At 43.7% G+C, this 13,069-nt stretch overlaps 1 protein-coding gene across 2 annotated transcripts; it reads right to left on the minus strand.

Annotated features, from left to right (window-relative positions):
- Positions 1 to 228: 228 nt before the first annotated feature.
- Positions 229 to 11,794, minus strand: prodhb (proline dehydrogenase (oxidase) 1b). Of its 2 annotated transcripts, none has more exons than XM_034542323.1 (14): positions 11,397 to 11,794; positions 10,223 to 10,431; positions 7,723 to 7,757; positions 7,467 to 7,616; positions 6,795 to 6,859; positions 6,595 to 6,711; positions 6,406 to 6,479; positions 5,874 to 5,955; positions 5,304 to 5,396; positions 4,920 to 5,066; positions 3,546 to 3,721; positions 2,635 to 2,733; positions 2,446 to 2,534; positions 229 to 1,356 (listed from the first exon to the last, which is right to left on the minus strand). In XM_034542323.1, exons 1-14 carry the CDS (start codon positions 11,739 to 11,741, stop codon positions 1,166 to 1,168), a joined length of 1,872 nt encoding a protein of 623 aa, XP_034398214.1. In that variant the 5' UTR covers positions 11,742 to 11,794; the 3' UTR covers positions 229 to 1,165. The 2 variants fall into 2 exon arrangements, with proteins under 2 accessions (XP_034398214.1, XP_034398215.1); XM_034542324.1 differs by lacking the exon at positions 11,397 to 11,794 and adding an exon at positions 11,034 to 11,362.
- Positions 11,795 to 13,069: the final 1,275 nt, after the last annotated feature.

Below are 13,069 nucleotides of genomic sequence, written 5' to 3' on the forward strand. Positions count from 1 at the left end.
TGAGCCGAGCATCATGGGTAATTAAAGGATGGTCTACAGAGCACCGACTGCTCCTATAAAATGACAAGGCCATAATTATCATGAAGCTTGGTTACCCTCTGACTCAAATACTAATTGTGTATCAATAACCAAGCGGAAGACGTCACAGAATATACGCCCAAAACTGCAGAAGTCGCGCGGACGCCACACGGCTTCAACGCTGCAAAAAATAAATAAATGGAAGGAGTGTCTTGCTGTGCACACGAGGCATATTTATTCATAGAGAAATATCACAGGTTTGTAAAGTGAGGCGAGTAAAACAAACAAGTGTAATTACCTGCTTCAGATATATTTACATTGCCAAAGATACAAACCGTGCGTGTTATTCCATCAACACGCAAAAGGCCAAAAGGCAGCCGTGTCACGTATTATTTCAACCTCCCAGACTTGCAATACTGAGCTCCGATAATACGGCTTCGTCCGGTACACACACGATACCAAAGGCATCGCACTCTGAGAAGAAGGGGGATGAGCAGCCTGTACTTTCTCTAATTGATTCATAAACGGGCATCGTTTTCTAACGAGCGACCTCAAACACACCAACTGTCCAACAGTCCAAAAGAAATAAAAAGAAAACACCTTAATATAGTGTGGGGGGGGGGGGGGAGCAGATATTGATGTTTCCTTTACTGCCAATTAAATCAAGACTGTTATTTTTATTATTGTTGTCTCTCTCCAAGATCAATGGGGTGATAAACCGGGACGCCCGCCCAGATCTCGTTGACATTTTAGGGAGTCCTTTTGGAGCAGTAAAGATGCCCACTTGATGGATAGCAGAGCTCTGTAGACAACGGGCAAGACAAAATGAGGAATACTTACGGATGCAGAGGCGGATAAGGAAAATAAATAGAGAGGACATGGGTGGTACGCAAAATAAAAGGTGTGTGTGGGGGGGTGAAGGTGTAACGGAGAGGAATAGAAAAGGAGGAAAACCCAGAGAGTCCATCGGCATGAAAACTCCAGGACAGGGTGGAGCAGGAGATGAACATCCAGGGGAGCGCTGTTCAGAGCGAGAGACGGAACAGACAGCCACAGCAGCGGCCGTCAACAGGGAGAAGATAAAATAAATAAGAAATAAGAAGTGGACACGTTGACACACACTCTCTCTATCTCCTCTTCTCTGTTTTCACAACACCGGTCTGTGGAGAAGCTCCCCAGAGGCGAGTCTGCGTTTCAGCTCCTTCCACAGCAGCTCCCTCTCCTTCAAGGCCCCCTTCATGAAACCTCGGTTCTCCTGGGCTCTCCGAGACAGGTAGGGCATCACCTCGCTCACCGGCCCGTAGGGGACGTACTTATAGACGGGGAAGCCGGCCTGGCCTGCGGTCGGGGAGGGTGGGACGGGAAGGAAAGGAAAAAAGTGGCATGATGTGAATGAAGATGAGATATTTAGAAAAAATGCCTCTATTTCTGTACAAATATCGTCAGAGGGATGTGTCGAGACGTTTTTTTTTTTATCCTTCGGATTGACTGGTGTCGTTTTTTTTTTGGGGGGGGGGGGGAGAGCGTTATTTATCCGACGAGCTCCAGAGAGCACGTCGCCACAGGGCGCCGTCTCAACAGGCTTCCCTCGTCGAAAAACGATCGGCCGCAATCCTTCTAATCAGGCAGGTTTGCAGCGTTCGCACAGGCACCCTCAGTTTGCTGCATTTGAATTAGGGGAGCCGGCGCCTGCCAGTCAGGCTCTCTCACACTGTGACTGTTTTGCCGGGGCTGACTCATTGAAATAAATGTCCTTTCAACTAATCCACAATTACTTGCGAAAAACACGACGAGTTAGAAAGACGAAAGTCACGGCAACGACGTCGTGAAAAAGTGAACGCAAAAAAAAAAGAAGAAGATCAAATTCAATGAATAAATAGAAGGTGTGTCGTAAACGAGAGGCAAAAATAATAAGGATCTCAACTCCAACTCGACTGCTTTATGTCTTCGAGACTCAAAAGACGCAGCGCTGGCTGCTCTGCCCTTTGAGAAAAACTCTCAAAAGAAAACACGCGTGTGTGTCGGTTCACATCAATACCGGTCAAGGCCGTTTCAAGTCCACATCCAGCATTGAGAGACAACCGCCCGCCCGCCTCCGCGTCTGCCTTTGACTGACAAACAAAAGTGGTGCGAGGCGGGCAGCGGCGCTTCCTCGAGACAGCTCGTCAATACTGAAGCATCTCGGGGTTCACGTGTCACCTCCGCGGGCTGCGGACTGACTTCTACGCGTGTTCGGTGCGAGCGAGCGAGAGTTTTTTTTTTTTTTTTGTACAGGGCGCGGCAGCAGATACAGATCCCGCCAAGGCTGACCTCAAAAACCAGCATCTCGTGTCCCCCCCCCCCCCCCCACTGTGTAGGACGGGAACCGCCGGGTCCTTGTTGCTTTGTGTGGGCGTGTGTTTTTTTTAGTGTTTTTTTTTAACTCACCCAGCGGGAAGCTGATCTGATCACACATGCCCAGGAGTTGACCGAAGTACACCTTGTTCTCTCTGGCGGAGAGACCGACCTCATTCATTCTGAGATAGAGAGAGAGAGAGAGAGAGAGAGAGAGAGAGTTACAAAAAAAAAAAAACCTTGCACGCATTAAAAAATAAGCAAAAAGGTGAAAAGGCGTACCTCCTCAAGGTGTGTTTCACTGTGTCCTCATTATGGGAAGCCACCATAACGTTGGCGTTTCTGGTGAGGGCGATCTCATCCAGCACATAGTCCAGACACCTGACACACAGACACAGGAAGTCAATTCAACGGCGCTCTTGTCTTTGACAGAAGACAGACGGTGAATTACCGCCAATTTGGGTCCGTGGTTTATCGTTTGCATGTTGTGGTTTTTTTAACGGGTTTGATAGCTCGTCCGAACGAAATCTCTCATTGGCATGTAGGATGTCCATTTTTACATGAAATCCAGACCAATCCATTCAGGGAGGAACTCTGTGTTTTGCTTTCCTGCCAGTGGAACCGTGTGTGTGTAAATATATATATATATATATATATATATATATATATATATATATATATATATATATATATATATGTGCTTTACCATCATCTGCATATTTTTAAATCCTACCTCCCGCGAATCAGCAACACTTTGTGCCTCACACATGTTGATGTTGACCTCACAACTGAACGCTTGAGGGTGAACTTTGCTCTTATTGTAAAAAAAAAAGCACATCGATCTCCACAGGGTGATTTCTTTGGGATTTCCTTAATCTACTGTGCGGGAGTGTCAGAAAAAGTTGCTCCCCGGCAGCCCTGCAGCTGGATGGCACTCTGCAACTTGCACTCGGATTACTCAACGTGGTGGTTAAACCCAGAGCCTCTTGATTGGAGGACGGCTCCCTCGAAAAAATGAACCGTGCCGTCCGTTGCAGCAAGGTTTGTGCCTCGAAGGGGGACCCTGCTTTAATCTTTGAACCTCATGGGAGACTCAGGGTACAAGTGTTGCAAGACACATTTAACTCCAAACTCCTATCCAATGGCAAGAGGCAGCAGCAGCTCGTCGGAAACAGATCAAACTCGGCTCTTACCGATGGTACATTATGTTGGTGGACTCATAATCGGGGTTTATAGGGTCCTCGTAACCGATGTCTTTGGCCCTCTCCCGCTCCTGGTACATGTAGGCCCCACGCACCAGCTTTGCAGCAAAGTGCCAACCCTCCCGGCGAGACAATTCCACGTCCATAGTAACGTTGTCGTAGGCCTCCTGCACAGCGAAAGGAGATTCACACCTTCAGCCAAGAACAAGCAAAATCAAGTCCTTCAAAGTTTAGATGCAAAAGCATTTTTCAATGTTGAGCTGAGCAGAGGAAACTACTGCAGAGCGAACTCGACAACTATTACAGAGACGAATGATGTGGCAGCTCCATTGGTTTTCTTACATCCTGTGTGGGTCTCCCTACGGGTCAGCATTTGTATTATCCGCACCCACCCGAATAATCTGTCCAACCCACAAAAGTATGACCGCCCACTGTCGCCGAGACAGAGGTCAAGAGTCGAGGGCTCGAGCGCAGTGGCGTTCGGAATCGGAGGCGACGAGGCGCACCGTGACTCGCACCTCAAGCTCGTCACTGTCGAGCTCTCTGTTGTTTTATTGCTTTGTGAACTGTGTTTAAAAAAAAAGAAAAAAAAGGTGCTGTATAAAAAGGGCGTACAGACAAAATATATACGGGTGTATAAGTGTTACCAGCAAAACGCCATATACTGTATAAACGGACCTCCTCAATGCCGGGGGAAGGGGGGATTGTAATGAACTAATATCTCGTATTCATGTACTACTTTATGGCCCTCGTACAATCCCTGTTAAGTCCAGTATCCAATGTATTAAAGGTTAATTGCTTACAGGATGTTCAACCTTTAGTTTCATGTCGATACGTGTAACGCTTGACTGGCGTGGAAATATTGACTCTCGTGTATATTTTTAAATTCTCCCGATGGTTCATTCCCTACACCTGTGGTGGTTACCCCTCACATATATATATATCCTCCCCTGCTTCCCCTGCATCGCCTTCGCCCCTTGTTTAGGGACTTTTCCTTTTTCCTTCGACTGTGTATTTCCTCTGAGTCTTTTCCTTACGACCGCCACTTTGACAGCGTACTGTACGAACGTTTGATAGAATAATACGTTCTTTTTTGGGGAAAAAGAGTGTTAATCTCATGAATAAAACTCTGCGGTTCTCATTTGAAAAACGGTGAAATTTGCAGAGAAAAAAAATAAATAAAAAATATCCCCTCGACGTCTTCAGTTTCATCCCCGACGCGGCTGACGCGCGGTAATCTCTTTTTACACACGTTGACACATCGGGAGTCACGCGATTCGCCGCGGCCGCACGCTCCTCCATCAGAAGACTTAGAACTGTGCAGACGCACCATTTGCACATTTAAATGGCTGGTGTGTTCCTGACCTGCAGATAACACTGGTAGGTGGTGAAGATGACAGGCTTGTCTTTGTTGTAGAGCCTTTGCATCTCTAATGTCAGTCTGCTGATAGCCGGCTGGAAGTAGGTTTGCTCTGCATCCACCATCAGGCGAACACCATTCTCAATGGCATGCTGGGAAGAAAAAAAACGAGTATTTAGGATAAAATAGTTGTATTAACGAAGAGATCTTTTATTAAATGACTGATTGTTAACTCTCTGTCTACAGATACACCGTGTTGTCACTGTCCCCCGGGTGTTTTCCTTTTTGTTTCCTTGGCGCGCGTGGGCGTGGCTTTCCTCGCCGCAGAAATGTCATGGCAACCGAGAAGGCGCACCTTGTTTAGCTGTTTGTGGTCATTGTGAGTTTACCTTGACCAGGACGTCCATGCGCTGCAACATCCTCTTCATCTGCTTCTCCTCCTCCTCGGTGAACGCCTTCAGCAGCGGCTCCAGCTCACCTAGCTGAGCAAACGAGACGCTAACGAACCAAGTGTCGCACGCCGTGACACCCGGTGGGTGCTTCTTATTTTATCCACCCTTTTAAGCTCTTTGCTAAAAGTCCAAGGTCAACAGATATGCGAGAATGTTGGAGACGTGCAATTAAAACGAGGCAGCTCGGGGGGCCAAGTGATCCACACTTGGCATCTCATTTATCCCGGTTTCAAAAACGGAGCTTGTTGAGTATAAAACTACTCCGAATATATCTCACTAAATCTTCAATGTTTGGGAGCTCATAAAAAATGTCATAAATAGCTGCAAATTGGTACACATCTGATCGTATTAGGTTCAATGTGTTGTTTTGGCTAAAAGGAGCACAACAAACAGGCAACTCGACAGTGAGGAATAAATAAGTAAAATATTTTAAGATGAATTGTATTTTAACATTCTGGGATATCCTTTTTAACTGCTTATATTCGTAGTCAGTTTCATGCTACTGACCTCCACATTGGGGACAACCAGCAGGTCCGATATCTTGGTTCTGTCGTCTATTAGGCTGTTCCAGTCGAGCATGTCTATGGTTCTGTCGACGCAGAACCGTGAAAGGTATCATGTGTGTTATGGTAACAAGTGTATTAGTGAGTGGAAAATATGACCAGTATCTTGTTTTTGTTAAGTTACATTTTTTTTTTTTGCCCTTTTAAAAAAAAAAAAATCTTCTTCTTTAAATTTATTTAAAGGAATTTGTAAAAAAAAAAAACAAACATAAAAAGCCAAACAAATATATTGACCAATACTGTGAATTTAACTATGAATATGCATAAATAAATATTAAAATATTTTACATGTCGGAAGGGCACTAGTGATATTACTGCGATTTAATGTTGAGTAAATTACAGTAAGAGTTTGAAGTATTACAACTGCAAAAAGCAACACAATAATGACTATTTCTCTTGTAAATTGCCTTGAATATAATATAGTATATAATATAGTATTTGTTCCTATTTATTTTGGTCACTGTGTTCATGCTCACCCTGGACTTTGCTCTTTCTTCCCAGTGAACCAGCCATACAGGTCACCCTTTGCACCCAGTGTGGTCAGGAACTCCTGGGTGGACATAAAGATCTCAAGAACTGCAAAGCCCATTTGTGTTGCAATATCCTCCTATTGTGTGAAGATGATCTATAACATTGGATGTAGAAGATGAGAGAAACAACTCCACCTGCAGTTGTTTCAGCTCCAGCCTCTGCTCTAAGGCCTCCGTGCCGTCTCCCCCCTGCTGTGAAGCCAGGAAGCTGAAGAATTGACGCCATTTCACCAGGACCTCTGAGAACTGGAGCTATAAAATAACCATAAAGTCGGTCCACGACCAGATGAGTATCGGCTCAACTAGCGTGGTTATTATCATCCGGTACTGCCTACCAGAAACTGAGGCCGTCCTAGAGCGGTCATCTTGATGGCAGAAAAACCGTCCATCGAACTCCCACCTGGAAGTTTTAACGTGCATCAAATGATGTAAAGACAAAATGATTCACATTATGGGAAATGGATGCTTCAATTCCCAATGAAACAGAAGTTAGAGCGTCTTTAGCGTCCGTACTGTGTGCCAGTGAAACTGAATATTTGAGCGGTGTACAGTTAAGAGGGATTTAAATTAACTTCCTTATATTTGATTGGACCGGGCTCCCTGTGATTGACAGGTCGCTGCCGTATCCGTGCGTCACTACGTCGTTCCTCCACATTCCAAAAATGGGAACAAAAACACAAAATAAGCAAAGAACCTGAATAATTAAACAATACTACTTAAAAAAATCAATAATATCAAATAAATAGCTCCTAAACTCTTAATATATATATTTTTTGTTGCATGTATTGGTAAATAGGTGCACAATATGGCGGCGATGCGATCTTTAATGGATTAAAAGTGCTTTTCTTTTCACGTCATCTCAGCTTTAAAACCTCTGTTGCATGTAATTAATGGAGTGTTAATTAATTTGTATGTCCTGCACTGTAAATATACAGACCGGAGTTTACAGCTTTAACACCAACAATAGACGTAAAGATGTCGATGTTTGGATGATTCTGTCGACGTACCAGATGCCTTGATGCATTTGATGAAAGTCTCCATGTGCTGGTCACATTTGGCCTCATCGGCGTAGAAATACGTGCGGGCTCCAGTCACGCCCCCCCGACGATCGCTGAACTGTTTGTGCGCTTTGTATTTTTTCTCTCTGTGGTCCTCCCCTGAAGGTGGTGGAGGGGGGGGGGGGGGGGGGGGGGGGACAAATCTGCATGCGTCTTACTTCTAATTACATCATACACAAATGAGAACAAAAACAAGGCATCTTACCTATGCTCTCTTTCTCTGCAGCGGATACACATGAGCTAAATTAGAAGGAATGCAAAAGGATGAAATGAGTTCATTTGCAGTTTTTAGAAATATGAGTTACGGCAGAAATACAGCAAAAGTCTTATTTTATTTTTTTTTTTTTTAATTGGGGAACATTTTGGCCTTGTGGCAACAGCATGCCAGAGGGTGACATTGTGTTTAGTGACCCTTTTATATGCTGAACTGTCCTGCTGTCGGCCTGCTGACCCTCCAGAGAGGGCAGTTTGTAGCATCACACCACATTTGACCTATCCCCCCCCCCCCTCATCACAGGGCACTGGGGAGCTCATGTAACCAAATGGATGACTGAACACTCGGCATGCTTGACATTAGAGACGTCAATAGGATTCAAAGCCATGCAGGAAACAGAGGGGAGTTATCTCTGACACTTTTTTGTTGTAAATAAAAATGTGGATTTAACTGCAGTGGAATCCATTGGCAGAGAATGTGTTGTCTAAGGCCACTCGTTTTCTTTATGTTCACTTTATTGTATCTAAAAATAGTCGGGCCGAGTCAGAATAATCAACACATCAAATGAATTTATTGTCAACAAATTCAAGAACTAAATTCAATAATGATTTAATGTAATTTATTCAGGAGAAATGACTCTGGAAAAAGTATTGATTTGGTGCTTTTCTCTGTTTTATATCATTGTAAATTAAATGTTTTGGTCGGATAAAACAAATTACTATAAAATGTCAACGTGGGCTCTGGGATCTTGTGATGGCCATTTCTTTATTGGTGTCTGACATATATATTACTTACCGATTACTCGGTTAAAAAAGAAGAAGAAAAAAAAAAGAGTATAATAATAAGATTCATTTTTAATGCAGCCTTCCAGATAGAAAACAATCTCAAGAGTTTTACACAGCAGCGAGTAGCTGGATAATAAAACCCCGTTGTCAGTACTGGTTCCAGTTAAAGTTTTAACTGGGCCATGATTTAAATTCTGTTACACCACCAAAAAAATAAAACTACGCTCGAAGCACTGATTAGTGGTGGAACGTTGTCATGAAAAGGGATATTTAAATATGATTTATTGTTTCATGGCAGTTTTATTACAATAAACTCACTGCCGCCCTTCCAAAAGACTCTATTAATGGAATATAAACTGTAAAATCCGGAGAATGTATTTTAAGTCCAAATGGCCGACCGAGCTGAAGCACATTGTATGCGTCACGCTCTCAACATCAAGCCAGGCCTCTGTTCCTCATTCCTTCTTTCTGTTGCGAAGGAACTAACGTTGTTGTTGCTGACGGATCGTTTTGGGAGTGGCTGTCAACCCCGACTGCCTTGAGATCAAGCCGGGCTTAAAGTATCTGGTCCTCCAAACTGTACGTTTGAAGGTGTACGTTCACCTAACAAAAGCTTTCCAGGCTGAGCTTTGATACTTCTTTTGATGTCTGTCCAAGCAGACATCCCCAAGACAAAGTATATCAAAGCTGGGTGCGGTGATGTCTTCTTACGAGTGGTGTGGTATTAAAAGAAAAGAAAAAAACATACAGGAGAGGTGTAAAAAGGGCCCGGTGGCTCCGCCTCCTTACGGAATGTGATATAAGACGATAAAACAACCACAGAAGTCACTTTGCATCAACAGATTTAAGCATAAGCATAATGGCGAACACCCTTGTTTATTCACTACGTCTGACCTTTATGAATCTAACGATGTTGTGTGAGATAACAAAAAAAAAGATGAGTCTTCGACTCTGCCCTTTTGAGCTAATTATTAGACTCACGCTGAGTAAACCTGACAAGTGCATTTGTCTCCTTAACTGCAGTAAGGAAAAAAAGGCTCCAAATATATATATATTTTTTATTCACTGATTTGACGTCGAAGCGACTCCTAAGTGGAGCCAAAAGAGTACATCATTTATTTGGGACTACGAAGATGTCCCAATTACTCATAATGCATGAACGCCCAGAGCTACAACTTAAGTAGCATCGCCGGCGCCTCTAACCAGAGACGCTGCTCTCATAAGGTCGGCACTGTCATCCGAGTTAACATCAGCTCACGGATCAAATGGCCACGGCCTTGTGCCCATGTGACGGGATTCCCGCAGAGTGATAAACACTCTCCGGCCGGCCAATCGGGAGCGAAGGGGCCGCTACTGAGCCGGCGAATCGTGCTGTGACGAGTGACGAGTGTTTTGTTTACTTCCTGGCTGTGAGGCATATTAACAGGAAGCTATATTTGACATCAAGCAAGTGGAAAATACTCTTGAGTGGAGGTCAGTTTACTTTAAAGAGTTCAAACGGGAGAAGATCTATGAATTTCTACGGCCAATTTGAATGTTTATATAACTGTACTGGCTGTATATTTGTACTCCAATGATTCTTCATTTTAATACCAACCGTTGACGCCTAATAAAATTCTGAAAAACACACTTTTGAAGACCCCAAAAACATATTTAGCTGCATGCAATATCTCCTGAAATGTGTGGCAAAAGCGCAACTTTCATACTCCATCTCTTTCTGCTCGGCTTCCTCCTGGCTGATGTCCTCCTCCACGCTGTAGTCCAGGACGGAGCCAACGCCGAAGGCCTGATTCTTCTGGATCAGCGGCCGGATGGCCAAGTGGTCCTCGCCGGCCACAAACTGCCCGTAAAATGTCATCTTCATGAGTTGGTCGAAGGCTCGCTGGCCCAGGATCTTCTTACCGAGGGTCATTATCTGAGCAGAAAGGGAGAAGACTTTGTTTTTTAACCGGGTCGTGATATATATATATATATATATATATATATATATATATATATATATATATATATATATATATATATATATATATATATATAATGTGCTAATGTGACGGTTTTGAAAGCAACAGGTTCTCCTCAGAGAATACGAAAAAAAATAAGAAGACGACAGCACACCACACTAAAGCAAGGGACAACACGTGAAAATTAAACGGCTGTGAATCTGAGTTTCTCCAGATTACGTTACTACTACTTAACATTCTGCGTCGCTGCTTGCTTTCAGAAACCACAGCCGAGCTCTCCATTGATCACATGTAGAGCGTGGAAGGAATGAACATTACAGTACTGTCCATATGCACCACAAGAAAAGAAAAGAAAAGAAATATATATATATATATATATATATATATATATATATATATATATATATATATATATATTCTTTTTTTAAACCAAAGTGTGTATTATGGTTTATATATATGTGTATTAACATTATAAAAGGATCTGAGATCAGGCTTAACATATGCAACATGGACTGCAGACGTAACTTGAGGTGTGGGCGTTACCGGTGAAGCTCACCTGTTGAGGTCTTAAATTAGTAATTTGAAGTTTCGTTTTGTCTTGAACGCAACGCGTGGACTTCCCCGCTTGCTGTCAACCACAAAACTCCCACACATGTAGAAACGATGAACAAATGCATCTGCGCCTGCGCGTAAACAGTGCTGTATATAGCTCTGAACATGGAGACACGTTTTTTTTCCTGGCGTCTCGTGCCTCTTTTTTTTTTGGAGACTCGTTTCTTTCCCGTCTATGTTATTAAATGTGAAAAAAAGTCACATGAGAGGAAACATAAAAAAAAACAAAAAAACAAGTGCTTAAAGTTGGACACGTTGTTAGTCCCCTTGAACGCATCTCTTAAACGTGGTTAAATGGCCCCGTTACCTCTGTGTTCTTTTCAACCAGGAAGTCATAGGAGCAGAGTTTGAAAACCACCAAACTTCTGAGCAGCTCTAGTGAGTCTTTGCTCTTATACGCCCTCTGCGTCTGGTCGAAGTCTACGGAGGCGGCGGGCCCGTCTCTCCCCGGCGACCGGGCCGAGTCATGTTCAGCGCCGCCGCCGGTCGCGGAGGTCGAGGACCGGAGTCTCCGGCTGAGGTACAGCGGCTTGAAGGGAAGGTCCGCCGCCGACCGCGCGAGCGCTGGCCCGGCCTTGGCGTTAATAAACATCAGCCTGGAGGTGGAGGTCGACATCGACGGTGCGGCGTGTGTCCCGTTATAACGGGACATGGAGCCAAAGCACGAGCGTCTCTCGGTTGGTGGAGATGGCCTGTGACGCAGGAGTTGTTTGTGTGACATCATACTCCCTGTGGGGTGTCCTATAGTCGTTGATGCAATTAGGAGTATTGTATATATCCCTTGCACTACAACACAAGTTAGTTATTTACTTTACTCAGTAAAGGTAGTATAGGATACTCACTATGCAAGTAGTTACCGGTTAATGTGTGGATTCAAAATATAGCCATCTATTTAAAAAAAACAATACTGCATAGCATGTGTTACAGCAGTGAAGATACATACACCACTAAAACAATAGAGAATGCATCATTACATGATAAATGAACCAGAAAAACACAACAAAGGCCATCAACTGCATTGTATAATTCACCCATAACATCACACTGGCTACATTAGTGCAGTTCTGAGAGATGCTCTTGTAAAGTATATTTGGCTGAATAAACCTATGTAACCCACTCTTACTTTGTGAAGTGCTGTTCTTTTACTTGAAGTGGCGTGTTTATCCATTATGCCATTGCTATATTATATATATATATATATATATATATATATATATATATATATATATATATATATAGTGTGTCTTGGCAATGGCTTTTGTTATGGATAAGGTATTATGCCAATGTCATAGTTTGTGAGGAGTGACTAATAACTTTATTTTCGTCCTATAAACCCCCTCAAAAAAGGGTCTCTGTTGTAAGAAGAGAAGATACTCTATGGACTGTGCCAGAGAAAGGCATTGGACTGGGTGTTATAATGCACCTTATTTAATAAATATATACCCCACCCCCACCCCCTTCCTGCTAATTAGCTTCCACTGGTCAAGAGGCCTTGAGGTGCCAGATGCCAAAACAACTTCGTTGGAGTTAACAGATGGGGGAGCTATTGTCTAACATAGTTATTACACTGCATGCCCCCTCCAACCCCCACACACACGCGCACGCACACACACACCCACGCACACACAAAGGCACACGCAATCTCCTGAAATGATGTGTTAAAAGAAATGTACTGCAAATACAATCCATATCTGCAAGTCCGTCCATTTTTTTATTTTTTTTATTTGACCATTCACGGATGCTTTAAAGTACTGTGGTGATAATGACACTAGTGGCAACTTCCGCGTGCACGTGCTGTGCTTTTCCTTCCTCCTTATCGCCCACGTAAACTTTTTGTTGTTGTTGTGAAAAACAAATGATGCCACTGGACATATAGTCGGAGCCCAGGGCCGCTGTACAGACCCGGTTGCACACACACGCACACACACACACACACACACACACACAGGCCGATGTGGAGTTGGTGGCGCACGCATGGCG

Source organism: Cyclopterus lumpus, chromosome 9 (genome assembly GCF_009769545.1).
Source record: "Cyclopterus lumpus isolate fCycLum1 chromosome 9, fCycLum1.pri, whole genome shotgun sequence".
Lineage (NCBI taxonomy): Eukaryota > Metazoa > Chordata > Actinopteri > Perciformes > Cyclopteridae > Cyclopterus > Cyclopterus lumpus.

Excerpts from the sequence above, each read along its gene's own strand:
- prodhb (XM_034542323.1), bottom strand. The coding sequence starts at position 11,741 with ATGTCCCGTTATAACGGGACACACGCCGCACCGTCGATGTCGACCTCC. Across the intron at positions 7,617-7,722 it reads TGCAGAGAAAGAGAGCATAG|GGGAGGACCACAGAGAGAAA; the intron begins GTAAGATGCCTT and ends CACCACCTTCAG. Across the intron at positions 2,734-3,545 it reads ACCAACATAATGTACCATCG|GTGTCTGGACTATGTGCTGG; the intron begins GTAAGAGCCGAG and ends TCTGTGTGTCAG.